Source organism: Diabrotica undecimpunctata, unplaced genomic scaffold, assembly GCF_040954645.1.
Source record: "Diabrotica undecimpunctata isolate CICGRU unplaced genomic scaffold, icDiaUnde3 ctg00001093.1, whole genome shotgun sequence".
Lineage (NCBI taxonomy): Eukaryota > Metazoa > Arthropoda > Insecta > Coleoptera > Chrysomelidae > Diabrotica > Diabrotica undecimpunctata.
Window position 1 is genome coordinate 1 of NW_027312571.1, and position 22,050 is coordinate 22,050.

The 22,050-nt window shown below is 32.0% G+C and overlaps 1 protein-coding gene across 1 annotated transcript; it reads left to right on the forward strand.

Moving 5' to 3' along the window:
- The first annotated feature begins 11,128 nt into the window (after positions 1-11,128).
- LOC140431662 (uncharacterized) lies at positions 11,129-16,703 on the forward strand. The gene is made up of 2 exons (XM_072519550.1): positions 11,129-13,489; positions 14,565-16,703. Exons 1-2 carry the CDS (start codon positions 11,129-11,131, stop codon positions 16,701-16,703), a joined length of 4,500 nt encoding a protein of 1,499 aa, XP_072375651.1.
- Positions 16,704-22,050: the final 5,347 nt, after the last annotated feature.

Sequence of the window (22,050 nt, forward strand, 5' to 3'; positions counted from 1 at the left end):
CGCGCTATCTCAGAGTCAGAAATGATAGATCGGATGAAATAAATGAACGCATCCTACTGGGTAATAAAACCTACTGGAACTACCAAAAATTTCTGAAAGAAAAGCACATTAGTAAGAAAACCAAATTAAAAATTTACAAGACTGCAATCAGGCCATTGATCACCTATGGTGCAGAGACGATGTGCCTAACACAAAAAGATGAAATGAGATTGGAAATCTTAGAGAGAAAGATAATTCGACGAACAATGGGACCGGTGAGGATAAGTGTAGGCGAATATAGAAGAGTAACCAATCAAGAAATTAAAGAAGTCATCGAGGGTGAAGACATAATCAAGTTCAAGAAGACGCAAAGGCTCAGGTGGCTGGGACACACAGAAAGAGCTAACCCAGACTCTATGCTAAAGCGAATAACTGGATGGAGACCATCAACAAAGAGACTAAAGAGGAGACCCAAAACAAGATGGAGAGATCAAGTCTTAGGAGACATAAAGAAGCTGAGAATCTACAATTGGAAGGAGCGCTGTAAGGACAGCGCGGGAAAGAATGGAGGAAAATTATAGACAGGGCCAAGTCACACACGCTGCTTTAATAATAAAAAAAAAACAACAGCGGACTGATTCTCCGCAATAAATGAATTAGAGGGCCCAAAAGGGCGGCAAACACTCCGCCAGGAGTGAATAAGCCATGATGATGATGAACCAGTTAAAGTTATTCAGGGTAATATACTTAAACTGCGACATACAAAATAATTTCACTATACAGGGTTGGCCACTGAAAAGGATCTGCACTGATAGTTGGCAACAGTCATTGTGTTTTATGAAAATGCTAAAACAGTTCGACTTTTATTCCAAAATTACATCTTTTAACGTTAAAGATATCTGTCATTTGTCAACTCCTCCCCTTAAAGTACCACAAACCTTTAAATTTAAATAGAAAATATATAATGTGTGACACATCATTAAATAGAGAATTTAGAGATATATAATTTTTTTCATATTAACTATGTTTTTGTGAGAAAGTGTCAGGTTATTTACAGGTTAATAACTTAACTTTACTTGTACTTATTGTACAAGTATTGCTATTGGAACAGGTATTGGAGGGTACTCTGATTAATACTAAATAAGAAATGTCTTGTCAACCTAAGTTAAAAATAATGCTGTGGAATGCTCTTTCTGCTGTCTCAAATAAAAATAGCATGATGCATTATTTAGTAACTAACAAAATAGGCATAGCTTTTATTAGTGAAATATGATTTAAAAAAAAATGTATTATATGATTTTAATGGGTATAATCTTGTTCGTAATGATAAGTTGGATGGTTATGGTGGAGTTGCTATACTTATAAATAAATCAATTTGTTTTACTGAACTAAAAATTGAAAATAATAATTACAATAATGAAATACAGTTATGTGCCATAAAAATTAAATATGGAAATACTCAAATTAGTTTTATGTCACTATATCGAGCCCCGAAAATAAGATGCATAATAAATGATTGGATAAATATATTTATTATAACCAATTACAACCAGTTACAAAAACCAATTATAATAGGAGGTGATTTTAATGCCCATCATACTATTTGACGTTCAAGTACAAATGATGGAATCGGAATACAGCTGATTAAAATGGCAGATGATCTTGAATTTGCAGTTTTAAATAATGGACAACCAACAATACTAACTCAGCCTAACCAGAATTACTCAATGATTAATGTTACTTTCTGCAGTCCTGATCATGTTAGTAAGACTAAATGGTCTATCTCTTCAAACACGCTGGGATCAAATCATTTTGTTTTACAGTTGGATATTTGCATTAAAGCAAAAACAGAAAAGAATTTACCAAAAAATAAATGGAACATCAAAAAAGCTAATTGGCCTTTGTATACTTCGTTAGTACAAAACTTTTTTAACAAAAATACTGAAATTACACATAACACATCAAGCAAATATGAACATTTAATGAATAGTATAAATTTTGCTGCTCACATTGCAATGCCATAATATAAACCTTTTAAGCCAAAAACTCGAAATCCACCTCCGTGGTGGAATTCTGAATGTGACACTATTATTAAAAACCTGCAATATTCACTCACGAATTATAAAAAAGAACGTAATTTTGGATACTATATAAAATGTCAATCAAACATGGCAAGTACAAAAAAAAACAACTAAAAAGTATTGCGAAACAAAGCTTGGTCAATTGGGTTGCTTTTCTTAATAAATCAATACCATAATCAGTACTTTGAACTCAAGCTAGAAATTTATACAGAAAACCACCAACAAAAAAAAATCTTTTAAAGATATTTGGATAGAAGAGTTTTTTGACATAATTGCTCCTTCAACAGTGATATCTATGCCTAATAAACCTAAGAAAATAGTAACCGACAAAAACCACTTTTTACTTCAACCGATTAGACAGACAGAACTAAGCTATGTTTTAAATAATCATCCTAGCACAATACCTGGTTATGACAACATTAAGTATCCTATGCATGATCTGCTTCCTACAATCGCTAAACATCTTTTATTGGACATATTTAACGAATTTATGTCTGCGGGTACTGATGAATTTAAAAAAGTTATTTTTTTTTTTTTTTTTTTTTTTTTGTGGCTTTAGCACTTAGCTATTTAGCCAATTACATATTGAGAAATAATAAAAGAAAAATATAATTAATACTAAAGAAAAAAAAAGTGTATGCATATACACATAAGTGCATACATAAGTGTACATTATACAGTGTATACATACATAAGTGTATAATCTATACTATTAATTGCTAGTGCAAAAAGTGTATCTATTCGAGTCAAAAAACCTCATAAAATCCCTATAACTAAATCAAACAAAAGGAGAAAATTATATCAAGAAAAAACAAATATAAGGAACAACAGGGATACTCACTTCTCGTCCAGGGACCCATCAGGACATTTGTTTAAGACATTACTAGCAATAGGTCACGGAAAGAAAGGTAAATAAACAATTGGGTTAGAACAAAGGTTAACGAGCTTAGCTGAGATTGACTACAGACACACATTTGCACTATGTATAAATTTAATCAAACAATCATAAACTTTTTTATTATTAGTAGCCAACAGGTTATTTATTTGATATGGAGGGAATATTTTCAGAGTTTGCAAGTTGTTTAAAAGAGTTCCTGAATGCTGAAGATATTTGGAACACTTAAAAAAGATGTGGTTAAGATCTCCTTGTTCTTGACAAGTTTTGCATAAGTCTGAATTATATATTTTGATTTGAGCAAGATGAACAGGATAACAAGCGTGGCCAAATCTCAATCTTATTAAAGTTGTTGTATATTTAAGAGCGGTATTGAAATTCTTGAACCATCTGGAATTAGGGATGTGTGGTTGTATATGCACGTATTGTGTTGTTGAGTGGTCGCAAAAAGTTTGCCAAGCGGTATTCCAACGATCTGTTTGATTTCTTTTAGAGATGAGAAAAGCATCAGGAACACAAATTCTCTCATCTGGTAAAATTTCAGCTGTCGAGGTTATTGCAGCTTTTGCAATGTAATCAACATGCTCATTATGTTTTATACCAACATGAGCCTTTACCCAAATAAAATTCGTAGTTTTATTTTTATTTTTAAGGTTAACAAGTATGTTCTTAATTTGGTAAATAAAAGGATTAGAATTATAATTGGGTAACTTTGTATTTTTGAGAGATAATAAGACTGATAATGAATAAAATATTATTAAAACTGCATTATTGTTTAAACTGTCGAAATATTTCAAGGCTTCAAGAATTGCAAGAGCTTCAGCACTAAAAATTGAGCAATTGAGAGGTAGTTTGAACATTTTTTCTATTGACTTGGATGGAATGTAGAAAGCACATCCGGTCCCTTTCGATGTTTTGGATGCATCTGTATAGATTACAGTTGCCATGGGCCATTTTTTTATGTAAGAATTTAAGATGCATGAATTCAATGATGGAATACTATAATATGTTGGTATGTGTATATCAGCTTCATTAAAAAATGCGAAATAGTCGTTAATCTCAAGGTTGCTAATACTGTTGGTATACTTATTGTTACACATGGCTCTAAAGGCCGTGCAAAGGGTTGGTGAATTTTTATTAATCCAGTAACTGTTTGTTAGATCCTCGGTATTTAGCGAGCTTATGCCAGAATATAAAGAATTGTTGATATATGAAATTTTCACTTTAAATTTTTCACTTAGATAATCTCGTCTAAAATTTAAAGAAGGTTCTAAAGCTTCAACATGCAATGGAGCTATTGGAGTAGACTTCATTGCTCCCATACAAGTACGTAGAACAGTCCGTTGAAATACATCAATTTTATTTAAAATTTGTTTACTTGCTGATCCATAAAGTATACATCCATAGTCCAGAATGGATCTGATATAAGATTTGTAAAAAAGCAAAGCTGTTTCTACGTCAGCACCCCACCAAGTTTTAGAAATTGATTTTAAAAAATTGAGACCTTTATTGCTTTTGTCAAGCATATACTTGATGTGTACTTTCCATGTTAATTTTTGATCCAGAAACATACCTAGATATTTTATTGACTTACAGAAATTTAAACTTTGGTCTTTTAATAAAATAGTATTTATATTTGGAATATTATGTCGTGAAAAAATGCACACGTTTGATTTATTAGTGGATAAATTAAAACCATTTTTACAAAACCAGTTTGAGAAATGTTCATGTAATTTTCTTAAAATTGTAAGGGAAGGTTCATATTTACTCCTTTCTGTATAGACTAGGAAGTCATCAGCATATTGGATTGTTTTGTAAGTGATACTTGGTATATTAAGACTATGAAAATCGGCAGAATACAGATTAAAAAGAAAAGGGCTTAAGACTGATCCCTGAGCTAATCCCCAACTATTATAACGTGGTCCAAGAAATTCATTTTTATAGTTTCTAACGTATAAGCGTCTATTAGTGTAGAAATTAATTATGGTTTGTGCCAGATTTGTGGGTATTTGAAATTGATTGATCATTTTGTCTTTTAATCGAGGTAAACACACACTGTCATAAGCACCTTCTATATCTAGAGATAAAGTAGGCAAATAGTTATTTCTAGAAAAGTTACTCTGTATGTCCGTTACAAGTGTAGCTAGTGCATCTAAAGTTCCACATCCTCGTTTGTATCCAAACTGATTATTTGGTAGTAATTTTTTGGTATGGACCCACCATTCTAGTCTATGTTTTAACATTCGTTCCAAAGTTTTAAATACACAAGAAAAGAGAGAAATGGGTCGATAAGATTCTGCTAAATTTGGATCTTTTGCAGGCTTTAGAATCGGAATAACAATGATGTCTTTAAAAAAATCTACCTCAGAATTGTCTTAAATGATTCGATTTAAAAAGTCTAATAGAAAATGTTTTGCTACTTCTGGGAGGTTAATAAGCATGGAGTATTTGATATGATCGTATCCTGGACAATTATCTTTACGATCATTTATAGCGAAAATTAGTTCATTATAAGTGAAAGGTTTTAGTAGAAAATGATTTTTTTCAGATGGGGTTGAATCTATGTAGCTGGATTTTTGAGGGTTCGCAGTTGGTGATGCAACTTTAATAAGAAAGTCATCAATCCATTTTTGATCGAAAGATTTTATTTTTGATATTGGTTTTCTGTAAATTTTTCTAGCTTGATTCCAAAGAGTTGTAGCTGGTGTATTTTTATTCAGGGAAGAGACCCATTCAATCCAATGTTTCTTTGCTATATTTTTTAATGTTTTTTTGGTTCTAGCCGAGATCCCTGGTATTGAACGTAATTTTCAAAATTAGTGTTTTTTTTGTAATTTATTAAAGCCAATTTTCGTTGTTTGATAATATTGTCACAATCAATATTCCACCAAGGGGGTGGGTGCCGTTTACATTTATAAGGTTTATATTGGGGTATAGCTGCTTCTGCGGCCGTATTTATATTATTAATGAAGGAGGAGTACTGTTCAGTTAGATTATCCGAGTGACTGTTGTTCGTATCGTGCAAAATCTGAATCGTCGAGGTATATAACGCCCAATTGGCTTTTTTAATATTCCATTTATTTTTAGGAGATATTTCATTTTCATTAATTGCAAAAATTAATTCTATAGAAATGACATAGTGATTTGATCCTAGGGTATCAGAGATGACATTCCAAGATGTTTTGTTAACTAGTTCAGGTGAACAAAAGGTTACATCAATAGCTGAATCCCGTTGATCAGGACGTCTTAAAATCGTAGGTTCTCCATTGTTTAAAACAGTTAAATTTAAATCATCTGCGACATTTATTAGTTGTGATCCTGTGGTATCATTATTATGACAGCCCCATATAGAGTGGTGTGCATTAAAATCACCACCTATAATTAAAGGCCCATCAAACTGTTCAAAAATTTTTACCCAATCTTCATATATTGTTTGTATTTTTGGAGGTTTATAAATAGATACAAAATTTAAAGACAAAGTTCCATATTTAACTTGTACAGCACACACTAAAATATTTTCATTGTAATTTATATTGATCTTATGTTCCACAAATTGAAGAGATTTGTGTACTAAAATTGCCACACCAGCATAGCCATCGTTTCTGTCATTGCGTATTATATTGTAACCACTAAAACTATATTGTTGATTTTTTTTAAACCAAGTTTCGCTTATAAGCGCAATGTCGATATTTTTATCAAAAAGAAATTGTACCAGACTATTTTTGTTAGCTATAGCAGAACGTGCATTCCATTGCATTATATTTAAATTGCGTGTTTTACGATTAAATTTTATTGGTTTTTCAAAGTATCCTCCAATACTTGTTCTATACTACTTGTAATTACGTTAATATCAACAGGTTGTCTGTTGTTACTTGAAATTATTTTATTAATAAAGTCCATGATAAAAATTGATAAATTGCTAGCTATACTGCTTTTTTTGATTTCCAAACTAAAGTAGTTTGGTTATTTGAATTTATTGTCAAAGGTTGTGAAGGTCCAAAGGTGAATGGAAATAATGGTTTTTGAATAGGTGATTGGATAGTGGGAGAGTTTGATTTTCTCTTTTTTTTGGTTGGAGGTCTATCCCTCGCATGAGTTTGTTGGGAAAAGGAATTATTTTGATTGCCATTGAAATTTGTAGAGATTTGATTACGATTTGGATGAGATAACGATATACGATCGTTGATAGGAAGTTCTGGAAAATGTTTGTCATAATTTGTTAGCGGTGAAAAGGAATTGTGACTTACTAAACTGGATAAGGAATTCTCAGATATTTCTTTGGCTTCCTTAAATGAGGTTTTTTGCTCTATCATTATATTTTTAATTTTTTTTTTATTGTCATAAGAGGGACACTTTTTTGAGATAGATACGTGATCTCTGCTTTTACAGTGTATACATAAAATCAAATTTTTATCACAATTGTGTTTATCATCTTTAATCTCACCGCAATTTATACACCTTTCCTGAGTACTGTTACATTGTTTAGATACATGCCCATATCTCAAACACTTGTAACACTGGGTTATTCTACCTACAAATTGTTCAACCGAAAAAAAAACACGATTAAAAGCTACGCGATTTGGTAAAATATTCCCCTCAAAAGTAACGACAATAGATTTTTTAGGTACAAATTCGACTGTTTTGTCTTCTTTTTTGGACTTTTCTATTTAACCTATATATGTTAGTAACGCGTGAGTCTGATTCGATATTTTCCATAAGATAGTTGATGTCATAACGAGTATCCACGTCTCTTATTAACCCTTTAATTTCTAGTAAATGGTTCGGTATAAATGCTCTTAAATTTTCTGATTTCAGTAGTGGATGTTTTACTATATTATTTGCCTCTAGAAGTGATTTTAATAACACTTTAATTCGGTTTCGGCCTATACTTTTAATTTCAAGAATGCTTTTAAGATTAAATTTTTTAAAAAGAATATGACCAACAGTCATTGGATGCAATCTACCTAAATTGTTATTGTCGGTACTTTCTATATATACCCAAATATTTTGCACGTTGTACTTATCTGAGAGGAGATTGAATGTTTTCGGTTCCAACTGCTTCGCTGTTTTCTGGACATCACTATCCTCACTAGATTTATTATTAATATTATTAACACTTAAATCACTGTTATTCATGTCAGTATCTGTCGTCATAAAAGACGTCCCTTGTTTATTTTTGTCCCCCATCGGGGACCGATATTATTTCGTATTAATTATCAGTTTACACTTTTTAATTATTGTCTTATATGTAAAAAGTTAAATCCAAACACCAAGTAATTAGGAACCGGCTCGGCCTTTAACGAAATTAACGACTGACTCGGTCAAAGGAACTATCGATACTGAAAAAAAAAAAGTTATTGTCATCCCAATTTTAAAGAGAATGAAGGATCCGAGTCTGGCAAAATCATACAGACCAATTTCACTTATGTCTTGTGTTCTCCAAGTATTAGAAAGGATACTAAAAGTAAGACTTGAATGGTGGTTAAGTGAGAAAAAACTACTTCCAAATTCTCAGTTCGGTTACAGACAAGGATGTGGTACTTTGGATGCACTCGCTACCGTCATAACGCACATTCAAAATGCACATTCTCGCAATACGTATGTTCCACTATTATGTTTGGATACTGAAGGTGCATATGACAGTGTAAATTTAGATATGCTAAAAGAAAAAATGATTCAACAATTCCAAATACCTTCCCTGCTTGCCCAAAATATTGTCAATTTCTACTTAAACAGGAAAATATATATTAGGATAGAAAACAGTCAACTCATTGGACTACGTTTTAATAGTTCGGGTTTTCCACAGGGCATAGTTTTAAGTCCACTTCTATTTAATCTTCACACAGCCGATTTTCATAATAGTCGAAAAAATTTCATTTAATACAATACAATATGTAGATGACTTCTTTATCTATACTGAATCTAAAAAATATAATAATGGCTTAAACACATTGGAAAGTGTTCATGAACATTGCTGTAGTGGTTTAGAAAAAATGGTTTTGAGTTGGTAAACAACAAGTCTAACATTTGTATATTCACTAGACATAATTTGCCTCAAAGAAAACAAATAATATTAAATGATAATTATTTTCCCCTCTGTAAGTCGATACAATATTTGGGTATGATTTTGGATACAAAACTGACCTGAAAACTGCATGTTGACTTTATGCTTGATAGGTGTAATAAAGCACTAAACTTTCTCAAATCAATTACAAAAACCTGGTGGGGTGCTGATGTTGAAACATGTCTTCTATTAGAACTGAACAAATGAACAACTGGAAAGCACACTGGGAAAAGTACTGTAGTATTTTAACAACACAATATAGTTTGATACAACCAAATATTTCAAAAAAACCTTGATATAAGAATTTCATCCTCCCTCGCAAATATATAACTACCAACAGTAGACTTAGATTTGGCCATGCATGTTATCCTGCATATTTATTTAAAATAAATAAATTAGATTCCGATATTTGTCAAGAATGTTAGAATAAAAGTTACTTAAAACCACATAATTTTTGAATGTCAAAAGTATAAACAACCCACCAATAACCTAATTAAAAGAATGATGTACAAGAACATCCCACTTCCTGTAATATTCTCTTTCTACTATCACTTAATGAAAAGAAATGGTTTGACTGCTTGATAACCTTTTTTTCTGATAGTAAAGTATGCCTGTAATTAGATTTGTAACCTAAGTTTAGAAAAAAATTAATAAAAAAAAATTAAAAAAAAAGATTAAAAAAAAAGGAATATAAAAAAATACTTAACAAAAAAGATTAAAAAAAAAACGGGTGTGGCAGTCCAGTTGGACTGCCGGTAGAAGTTATACTTCTATACACGCGTTCGCCGTTAAAAATTTATATAGGAGTCAATCTGCACAATCAATACATATGTAATGCTATAGGTAAGAGAGAGCAGAAAGAGAAAGATAATTAGTTATATAGGTATATGGTGCATGGTTTGCTGTATATAAACATTTGACCTATAATATGAGTATAGCAACTGAAGGATTGTATCAATATTTTAATGAAAATATATATTTTAGTTTTTATATATGTATAAAAGGTGTTGAATGCAAAAAAAAATTTTACACATATTCTGCAGTAAAATTCATTATTTATTTTATTATTAATATAAAAATTACAATACAATAAATACACTGCAACATAATTCAATATAATAATACAATATAAATTAAATTGTAATTGTTGCGTAGCGCAACCTAAAATTATGATCCAAATGAGGAACACCCTTTTTTAAAAAAATACTACTTTTAGTTTTAAGTCGAGTTGTACCCGAGAATGCACGATAGATGTTGCATATACTCTTTGCACATAATTGCGAGATTATCACGTATTCTCTTCTCAATTTTATTAGAAAAAAACATCAGTCATTGTGTCACTGTCACATTTGATCAATTAAAATTAATTCGCTCATTTTTCAACACACAATGTTCAATTAACGCAAAATAAAGTTTCTCAAGTAGTAAGATGTTTTTTAAAGTGTAATACGGGAAGTGTGATCGCCAAATGTAAGGTAACACATTTTAATTAATTAATAGATATAATTAGAACCAGATCGAAGGTACTGCCCCAACAGGCAGTGAGCAACACGTCAAGAGGAGAAGATAAAATCCCCCGGTGTTCTACATGTTCCTAACGAGCCGGATACAGCAACTGTTCCCGTTTATGTAAAGCTGGAAGCTGAATTTTCATTAATTATAGCACGAGGGCGATCATCTCTCGTTTCTGGAAAGGCGTTTTCACGCAGTACTCAAGATTTTCTCACACTATTCGTAAAAAACATCACTCGCTTCCTCATTTCTTCGCAAAGAAAAGACATAGTTTTTATTCTCTCACATACACACATTGGAGTTTTGGCGGTTCCAGGATCCAAGGTTGTTCTATTAGCGCCGGGAGGCCGGTATATCGACATCGACACTTGCAAGGGATAAGGAGTTTATGTGAGGTCGCGGTTGGACTTAATGTGCGGTTTGATCATTTATTGTAACTTTTACGAATTGTTTTTTGCATCGTCGCATGTCATTTTATTTTTAGATTTTAGATTCGCAGTGATTATAAGTAGATTTTTATGGTAATATTATTTAGTTCATGATACTAAGTATCTCTTGTTGTATTTAAAATTTGTATTATTTTTTCTCACGTTCAAAATGACTGATGTTGCAAAAATTATAAAATTGAGAGGGCATACTAAAGCTTGTATTACTAGAATTCAAACATTTGTCTCAAAAAACCAAAATGTAGTTTTAGATTGCGGTCAATATATTGCACGCAAAAATGTATTAAATGAAACTTATCGCGATTATCTCAACCTACAAAAGGAACTTGAATTAGAAGATTTTGATAAATATTGTTCAGATAGAGACATAGTTGAAGAACAGTATTATAATTTAGATTCATATTTGTACGAGAAAATCACGCAATTATCTGCAAAACCAGTTCAAACTCAACCTATTGTAACAAATGTAATACCATCTGTTAGCACAATTCAAAATGTAAAGTTGCCAGAATTAAAAATACCTTTTTTCTCGGGCGAAATCTCAGAATGGCCCAGCTTTTTTGATGTTTTCACCAAATTAATAACAAATGATAAACAGTTATCTAATGCTCGAAAACTTATTTATCTCAAATCAGTGTTAAGAAATGAACCGTTAAAGTTAATTGACAATCTAGAAATAATTGATTCCAATTTTGAAATTGCAATACAAAATTTATGCAATAGATTTGAAAATAAATATTTAATAGTAAACAGTCATTTGAACAGTTTATTAAATGCTCCACTCATTACAAAACCCAATGCACATGCTCTAAGGGATTTCTTAACTCAAATTAAAAGCCATCTCGCTGCCTTAGAAAACCTCAACATCTCGAATCAACTCACTGATTTAATTCTCATCAATCTCTTTACTCAAAAATTAGACTATAATACTAAAAGATCATTTGAAACCGAGCGTAATATAAACAAACTCCCAAGTTTAATGGAGTTCCTTGAATTTATTGAAAGAAAATGCAAAATTCTCGAAAATCTTGTTCCTGAATACTCTCATTCTCCGAAACAAAAACAACCTTCTCGTTTTACTTCTCTTAACACAGTTAGCAATAATTTGCAGTATAGTAGTAATAATCAGTATTTTAAATGTTTCTTATGTCAAAATAACTCCCATAAAATATACACTTGCCGGGAATTCTTAAATATGTCTGAAGATGAGCGTTTTCAAACGGTCAAGGCAAAGAAAGCGTGTCTCAACTGCTTGGCTAGTGGTCATTCAGCAAGCTCATGTACCTCTGCGTCAAATTGCGCTAAATGTAACAGGAGACATCACACATTGCTCCACTTCTCTAACGCTTCTACTCATAACTCAAATAGTTCTCATTTCAGAACAAATCAAGATTCTCGTAGTCTACCCACTAGAAACACTCATTTCCAAAACACTGGTCACTCTCAAGACTCACAAGAAAATCATAATTCTCAAAATACTCGCCAGTCTCACAATATGCATGATACTCCAAATTCTCGTACTCACTCTAATGTATCTCGTGATCCCAATACTCAAAGCGAAACTTCAAGTTCACCTGCAATCCCACGAATAGCAAATCAATCTCAGTCTAATGATGTCTACCGAGCATCATCTCTCTCTACACTCTCAGGCAAAAAGGAGGTTCTACTCCAAACAGCATGTGTTACAATTTATGATTCTCATAATAATCCCGTTAAGGTTCGCTGCCTTACAGACTCAGCTAGTCAGCTTTCGTTTATCACTGAGGAATTAGCAAGTCGCTTGAAATGTATTCCTTACACAAAAAGTCTTCAAATTTCTGGAATATCCGAAATCTGTTCGACGTCGAATAAAATGGTGGATTTAAATATTTTCTCAAATGTTAATCCCACAAAACATTTTACACTCTCTTGTGCGATTCTCCCAACCATCACTTGTAAGCACCCTCAAATTACATTGGATTTTAATGCTCTCAAAATTCCACCAAACATTCACCTAGCTGATCCAGAATTTTGTACTCCTGCCGAAGTTCAAATGCTGCTTGGAGCAGATGTTTATTTCGACTTACTTACTTACGGGTTAATAAAATTAGGCCCTAATCTTCCTACCTTAACAAATACTCATCGCGGTTATCTTGTAGGTGGAAATGTACCTCAATCATCTGGGTCAATTGACTCATATTCTATACTTAACATTCAAGAAAATACTCAACCTCGAAATGAAGTATCCTTGTTCGTTCAAACTCAAAATACCGATTCACTCGTACGGTCGTTTTGGGAAATAGAAGAAATCTCGTCTTCTACTTGTACTCCAAAAATCCTAACTCCTTCGGAGCAACAAGCCGAAGATATTTTTAAATCGTCACTTAAAATATTATCATCTGGTAGATTCCAAGTAGATCTCCCTTTCAAATCTCCCAACGAATATAAAAAATTGGGCGAATCGTTTTTCCTCGCAAGGAAGCGATTCCTAAACCTCGAACAGAAACTGATCAAGGGTCGTATTTTCGAATTCGTTCGAGCATATTTCGCATACGAAATTAGAAGAAATTCGCTCGAAATCCAGTTTTTTATATTTTCGAATAGTGCGTATACGAATTTTTTCGTATACGACGACACGAATGGGTATGAACCATTCGAATTTCGATGCTAGTATACGACCAAAGTAATTTTTGTCATTTCAGTTGTCACTGGGCCCTTGTACGTCAGATAAAATTTCAGCTGATAGTTTTTAATCGTTGTTTTAGATTGAACAATACAATAAAATTTACATTAATACCTACCATATTTTTACATTAAACTTTGTTTTTAATGGGTGGTTTAAATAATTTTTTAATAGAAAGAAATAGTTAACGCTCTTGCCGAGGCGATAATATTAGCGGAACGAAGAGGCAAGTTTACCAACCCATTCTTAACCATCTAGAGGACTATTCGGATGTACAATTTCAAAAATTGTACAGATTAACAAGGCCCCTCACAATGGAGTTGATAGAATGGCTTTTTTTTGTTCGGCCGACACTGAACCACCATATTTCATGCCCTTTTTTACTTCTTGTTTTAGATAACAAATTCACCATAAACTAGGTTAAGTAAAACTGCCAATTATTCTTCTTTTTTTATTATTTAAGTTTTGGTTGTTCGAATTTGCAGTGTTGCCGGTGCAAATTCTTTTAGTATACGTATAAAATTTCGAAGGACGTTCAAAAATACAGATTCAAATTCGTATACGAAATTTTTCATTCGAGTTAACTCGTATTCGAAAAAATTCGATTGAATTCGAAAATACGACCACAGGTCAGATCAATTATACGCACAGTATAAACAATTTATTCATGAATATATAGCACTTGGACATTGCAGATATGTGCCTCTCTCCACTCGAAATATTCACTCTGATTTAAAATACTTTATTCCTCACCATTGCGTTTTAAAGGATAGCGTAACAAATAAGTTGCGTGTTGTCTTTGATGGCAGTATGAAAACTACCTCAAATCTAAGTCTTAATGACATAATGCTTCCTGGTTATACGGTACAACGCGAATTATTCGATATTTTGATAAATTTTAGATTATTTAAATACTGTATTGTAGCAGATCTCCAATCTCAAGATTCCTAGGTTGCTGCAAAATTCTAGCAATGTAACAAGTACTCAAATACATGGGTTTTCGGATGCAAGTCTTAGCGCGTATGGTGCTTGCGTTTATTTAAGAACATCACATGAAAATGGCTTTATCTCTTGCAATCTAATCTCCTCAAAGAGTCGTGTTAGTCCTCTAAAAGTTGTGACTCTTCCTCGATTAGAACTTCTAGGAGTATTATTACTCTCTAATCTTGTTACGAAGATTCTTTCTGTCTTGATTCCATCCCAATCTCAGATAAATTCTGTCAATTTATGGACAGATTCCGAAGTCGTCCTCGCATGGATTAATTCACACCCTTCTCGTTGGTCTACCTTTGTAGCCAATAGAGTAACTCAAATTCAAGAACTCACCTCCAACCATACATGGAGACATGTACGATCGAAAGACAACCCTGCGGATATATTATCTCGTGGTGCTACACCCTTGCAGTTGCTTGATTGTGATCTTTGGTTTAATGGTCCTCAATTTTTGTCAGATCCACACTTTGATTTCAACCTCTTTGTATATAATGGTCCTTCGAGTATTAATGTTGATGAACTGCCTGAACTCAAAAGGGTTACTCATCTGATCAGAAAACCAGATTCACAAGTGTATGATGCCCTCTGCAAATTTTCATGTTTCACTCGACTTCAGAGAGCTTTTGCATACTGCATTCGTTTTATTCACAATGTAAGAGCTAAGTCTCATAGACGTACAGGTCCTCTCACTCCAAATGAACTCTCTAGTTCTGAGTTAATGATTATCAAATTGACCCAGTCTCATTTCTTCAGTTCGGAAATCCAATTTTTAATGGATAATCGTTTGCTTAACGATAAGTCTATTCGTAAATTGAATCCCTTTCTAGATTCGTCTCAAATGATACGAGTAGGCGGTCGTCTTCTCTTTTCAGATGTTTCTTATGATCAGAAATTCCCTCTACTGTTGCCCTCAAAATCACATATTGTCAATTTATTACTTACCCGAGAACATCGAAGACTTCTACATTCTGGCCCTCAAAATACACTGTCCAATGTTAGATTGAAATTCTGGCCTCTTGATGGTCTTCGACAAATCAAACGTATAATACAAAATTGTCTCACTTGTTACCGTTTTAACGCACAAGTCGCTTCCCAAATCATGGCTAATCTCCCGAGGGAAAGAGTTCAAATTGCACGTCCATTTATAAACGTTGGAGTTGATTTTGGTGGTCCATTTCCAATCAAGACCTCTAAACTCAAGAGAGCTCCCCTTACTAAGGCCTATATGGCAGTGTTTGTATGTTTAGCTACTCGCGCCGTGCATGTGGAATTAATTTCCAGTCTTTCTACTGAAGCGTTCTTATTGACTCTGAAAAGGTTTATCGCCCGAAGGGGTAATCCGAGTATCATTTTCAGCGATAATGGCACCAACTTTCTAGGTGCGAAAAATCAATTGAAAGAACTTTATGAGTTGCTTCTCAAAGGTGATACCTCTGAATCTATTCGCTCTTTCGCTACTTCATGTCAAATTCAATGGAAGTTTATCCCTCCACGCTCACCACACCACGGTGGTATTTGGGAAGCTGCCATAAAGAGCTTCAAATATCATCTCGTAAGAATAATGGGTAACTCCAATTTTACTTTCGAAGAACTATCCACTGAACTTTCGCAGATTGAAGCAGTGCTCAATTCACGCCCTCTCTGTGAGCTCTCAGACGACCCGTCCGATTTTTCCTTTCTTACTCCCGGACACTTCCTTATTGGATCTAACTTAATGTCTTATCCTGAATTAGATCTCTCTGATATTCAAGAAAATAAATTGTCTTTGTGGAATAAATGCACAAGAATTCAGCAGCATATGTGGAAGGTTTGGACTCGCGATTATCTTAATAGGCTTCAAAATAGACCTAAATGGTTCACTCCTCAGGTAGGCATAAAGCCTGATGATCTCGTCTTGCTTAAGGACGAAAACTCGCCTCCTCTCAAATGGCCTATAGCACGGGTAGTTGAGACATATCCGGGAAAGGACAACAAGGTAAGAGTTGTTAAGGTCAGAACTCCTGAAGGGTTATACGTTCGCTCTATTGCTAAACTGTGTCCTCTTCCTATGACTCACCTTCAAGAATTTTAATAGTTTTTTTAGATTAGTTATACCTTTCTTCAAATTGTACATAAATATTTTTTTTTGATGCGTTCACATCAAGAGGGGACTATGTTGCGTAGCGCAACCTAAAATTATGATCCAAATGACGAACACCCTTTTTTAAAAAATACTACTTTTAGTTTTAAGTCGAGTTGTACCCGAGAATGCACGATAGATGTTGCATATACTCTTTGCACATAATTGCGAGATTATCACGTATTCTCTTCTCAATTTTATTAGAAAAAAACATCAGTCATTGTGTCACTGTCACATTTGATTAATTAAAATTAATTCGCTCATTTTTCAACACACAATGTTCAATTAACGCAAATAAAGTTTCTCAAGTAGTAAGATGTTTTGTAAAGTGTAATACGGGAAGTGTGATCGCCAAATGTAAGGTAACACATTTTAATTAATTAATAGATATAATTAGAACCAGATCGAAGGTACTGCCCCAACAGGCAGTGAGCAACACGTCAGGAGGAGAAGATAAAATCCCCCGGTGTTCTACAGTAATATTCATAAGTATTTAAAACTGCCAATATACATGAAACTTGCTTTACGAAGATAAAAATAAAAAACCAACAACTCGGATTATGTTGTAAATTTTCATTTATTTTAAAATTTATGTTTTTTGCGTATATTACATATATTTAATAAGATTAACATGAGGTTTTTAAATATTTTAAAAATAAAAAAGGAAATTCATAATTGGGATTCGAACTCACAACCACCCAGCGTATGAACCAAACACGTAAAGGATTTGCCAATTAGACATGACACTAACGGATTTCAAAATTGACAGTTCTCGGTAAAACAGTGATTATTTTGAAATACAAAAGCCTAAAATAATTATAAACGTTTAATTTTAAATAATACAAAACATATCACATAAATAATAATATTAATACATACTATATTATATATAATATTATATATATATATATATATATATATATATATATATATATATATATATACAATATTATATATATATGATATATATAATATTAAATATATATACAAAAGGAACATTTTTATTCTCGAGAGAGGAAGATAGAGAAAAATATATCTTCTGTCTCTCTCCTACTCATTATCTTACATATGTAATGGTTTCACAGATTCACTCTCATGCAAATTTCCAACGCTGACCGTGCGTATAGAAGTATAACTTCAAAAAAAATTAAGTCAAAAAAAATAAAAAAAAGGATTATAAAAACTATATTAAAAAGAAATAAAAAAATAAAAGAAATAAATAAGAAAAAAAAAATAAAAATATAGTAAAACAATCACTAAGAGGATCTAAACCTCCGAGCTGTTGAATCGGGTTTATGTCCTAACGTAGTGGAAAAAAAAATATATACCATAGTTGTATTTATTAACATAGTAGAGAGATATTTTTATTTGTAAGATGTATTAGTGATGTAACGAATGTTAGTTTTTGTACATTCGCGAATGCGAATGCGAATGCGAATATATGCCACCGACATTCGCGAATACGAATGCCAAAGCGAATATTCAGTTTTTTTTAATTTGGCAATTTTAATTGTCTCCGGCACTGCCAGCAGTCTCATTTGCTTGAGGTGTGTAGTTAGATAAGTTCAGATAAATTTAGTAATTCAGCAGTAACATTATTCAGTATTCAGTATAACATAGTAATTATACAAATCATGTACTATATTACATTACAGTGTAGTGTAGATTATAATATGTATCTTGTTCCGAAAATTGCTGAATTAATAAATTTATCTAAACTTATCTAACTAAAGTCGAACTGTTTATGTTTGTTTGTTTAAACTCTTTACATAAAAACACATATAATAGACTCTTTTTAATTTGTAGTTTAAAAATTCTTAGATTTTTCAAGATGATTCTCTAAAATTAAAAACTTTTGGATAATAAAAGTTTTAGAGAATAATTTGTTTTTGTTTGTTTACTCTGCATCATTTATTTTTTGTTTTCTAATTCATAGTTTTCTAAGCTTGTAAAATAAAGTGAGTTTTCTTAACAAAAAAACTGAGAAGTGAATGGATTTTTATTTTATTAACCTAATCTTCAAATAATTTTTTTTCTTATACATATTTATATTCACAAAACATTCGCACAAATTTCGCGAATGCGAATGCGAATACAAATATGCAAAAATATGCGAATATTCGTTACATCACTAGTATACACTATGTATTTCACACTACGTCTGTCAATAACTAAATTATAATAAAGGTACAGTATAGTATTTATTAACATAGTATGTACATTAGTTAAGTACGAAATAATTATATTATTATTATTATATTAATCATGTTTCACTTTTCAGTAATTCTTTAAATATTTATATGCATATTTAAATTCGAAAATAAAGCTCATGCTGATTGCGACTGGCTGAATGACAATTGTCCAAGTCAAGAACAATTGCTTTTTGCAAAAAAAGAACAAAACATTTTGCAAAACTCAACGTTTAACTAAAATTTCATAATTTCTTTCTAATAAAAGCAATCAAAGTATTGAATCTTTTTAAAGTCAAACAACTTTAAGCTCGATGATTTTAAAACAGTGTTCATGTTACTTATACCGTTTTTATTCTAACCCATGCAATTATATTAGTTCTTTTGCCAATTGTACCGTTTAATTGTTTTACCAAGAAACGATAAATTAAATTTTAAGTTCTCATGGCTTCTATTGTGTTTACCCACAACTACTAGAGATATCAGAGAGGTTAAATGTTTCTAGTCTGCACTTAAATTTTGTTTACTTAGCAAAAGTTTGATCTCTAATTATGAAAGGAAACTCACTGCAAGAAACTGTGTGGTTAAACTTATTACAAAAGTTTTGCAGCACATGTTTTCAATTAGCGTCTTCTGAGGGAAATATCCTTAGCTAAGTGCGCTTGTTATTTTGTCATTTTCAAGATAATTAACTTTCTCTTTACAAAGTGAATTGATAATGGCGTGTCATAATATGCAAGTACATCGTGTAGTAATAATTAATGATAACCTTCTTATTACAGATGTTAATTTTCTAAAATGTTGATATACTCTGAACAAAGAGGGTGACGGTGCATTAAAAAAGTTGCAAGGTTAACGTAGTACATATTAATCCTAAATAATATATTTTTCATACTCGCAGCCAAATTACGACCGTAAGTGCTCGCACGCAGTCAAAAATTCTGGATTCGCTTTTTTATTTTCTGACTTAAGTAATTTTAATTTTTGTCATTTCTTGATTATTTTTCTATTTTCGTTAATTATAGCTAATAGAGTAAGATCCCAAAGCGATCAGACATAACTTATTTTCACACAGATGAAACCTTAGAGCCTCAGTAGCGTCTCACGTGCTTTGAATACCTGCGTATTTATGAAACTTGCTGAGTGACAGCTGGGCAGGTACCAGGTGAGAAAGGAAACTAAAAATAAGAGCTATTTAACTTAAATTTACATAACTGATTTTTATACATATTTTGTAGAATATTATTTGAAAATACTGTAATAAGTGTCAGACACTTGTCAAGGACCAGAACTTTTGTCAGACGCTTTAAAGCTCCGCTAAAATTAAATGAACTTTACTTACTTTTACATGTCTGATTTTTAAATATGTTATTAATGGAACTATAATAAAGTTATGTTTAGTCAGACAAATCAGAATGACCAAATATCCCTCAAACACAAAAATAAGTTAACCAGAAGTATGAGCGCGAGAGTGCTGTGCTTGCATTTCAGAGTGAGTGAGACGTCTATAACTCGGTTCTCCTTCTTTAAGTCACAATCTGTTTCACTCTACTTTATTTTTGATCAATATTTCTCTCCTTCGATCAAAGGCTACGAAAGAGGCCTTCGTCATGAGTCTACTCAATTAGATTTCAACGTTTCTGGTACCGATCAAGTTAGACCGTCAGATTTTTCGCAAGAACTCAAAAATATTAATTTTAAACAGGCTCTCGTCGATTTTTTTATTCAACACTGGACATCTGATGAAATGGTGCCATTTATTGAGAATAAACGGATATTAATTAATTCTAAACAATGTCATTCTTACATCGTTGATAATAATACAGTTTTATCGAATGTTGATTACAATTTATCGTGTCCTGAACATGAAGAAGCTGACACTAAAATTGTTTTTCATATTTGTAATGTGCACGTTAAAGCAAATTTTGTTATTAGATGTTCTGATACTGACATTGCGATAATTATGTAACGATATATGCATAATTTAAAAAATGATGATTCGAATGTATGGTTAAACGCAGGCACCGGAAATAACCAGAGATACATTAATTTGACAAAGGTTTACGAGTACTTGGGACCATCTTTATGTAGAAGTTTGCCAGGGTTTCACGCTCTAACTGGATGTCACTTTAATCTTGCCTTTTTTAAAAAGAGTAAACAAAGACCATTCAATATATAATTGAAGAAACATGAATATCAGCGAGTTTTCATGCAGTTTGGAAAATCAGAGTTGTTTACCGATGAGCGCACCCAAAAAGATATTTTCAAAATAATCCAAAAATTTATCTGCGAAATTTATAGTTTTACTGATACGTGCAACATTAATGCTGCCCTGCTTCAATTGTTTTTAAATAATTACAGCGTATCTAATATTAACAAAGAATTCAATCGCAGAAATTTAAAAAATTTTGATGCTAGCAGTTTACCACCATGCTAAAGTGAGTTATTCCAACAATTCCGACGTGGTAATTACATTTTTAGCATATGGAATAATGCAAATGTAAAACAACCAACCATTTTAACTCCTGAACACAATGGGTAGAGATTAGAAGAAAACCAATATCACTTTCATTGGTTTGATGGTGAACAATTACCAGCAAACGTTAGTGAATTCCTTTAAACTTCAGGTATTACACTTTGATTTCAGGTTTAGAATTTATTATGTTTGTGATTTTCTGCTTTTTAATTCTTTGAACTATTTTTTGCAGAAGAACCAGCCACCAACAACATAACTGATAATGATGAAGATGATGACTCGGATGAGCACCATCATGATTGGTTGAATGATGAAAATTGTAATAATTGCGACAATGAATATGATGATTAAAATATAAAAAATGTTTGTTTCAATCAATCCCAGTTGAAGATTTTTTACAAAAATTATTATTTTTTTAATTATCCTAACTAGTATACTTTTACAATAAAGTAAATATAATTACTATTTAAATGGAAATAAGCCACAATTAAAGGCTAAAGTACGTTTATTGACGTTATTAAATGCCACAAGAAAATAGCTTCAGAACAATAAAAAGTAAATATAATTTCTTATGAAACAAAATTGTTCCGATTTAATTAATTATCCCAAATATATTCAATACATTAATTTTATT

Excerpts from the sequence above, each read along its gene's own strand:
- LOC140431662 (XM_072519550.1), top strand. The coding sequence starts at position 11,129 with ATGACTGATGTTGCAAAAATTATAAAATTGAGAGGGCATACTAAAGCT. Across the intron at positions 13,490-14,564 it reads AGGGTCGTATTTTCGAATTC|CAGATCTCCAATCTCAAGAT; the intron begins GTTCGAGCATAT and ends ACTGTATTGTAG.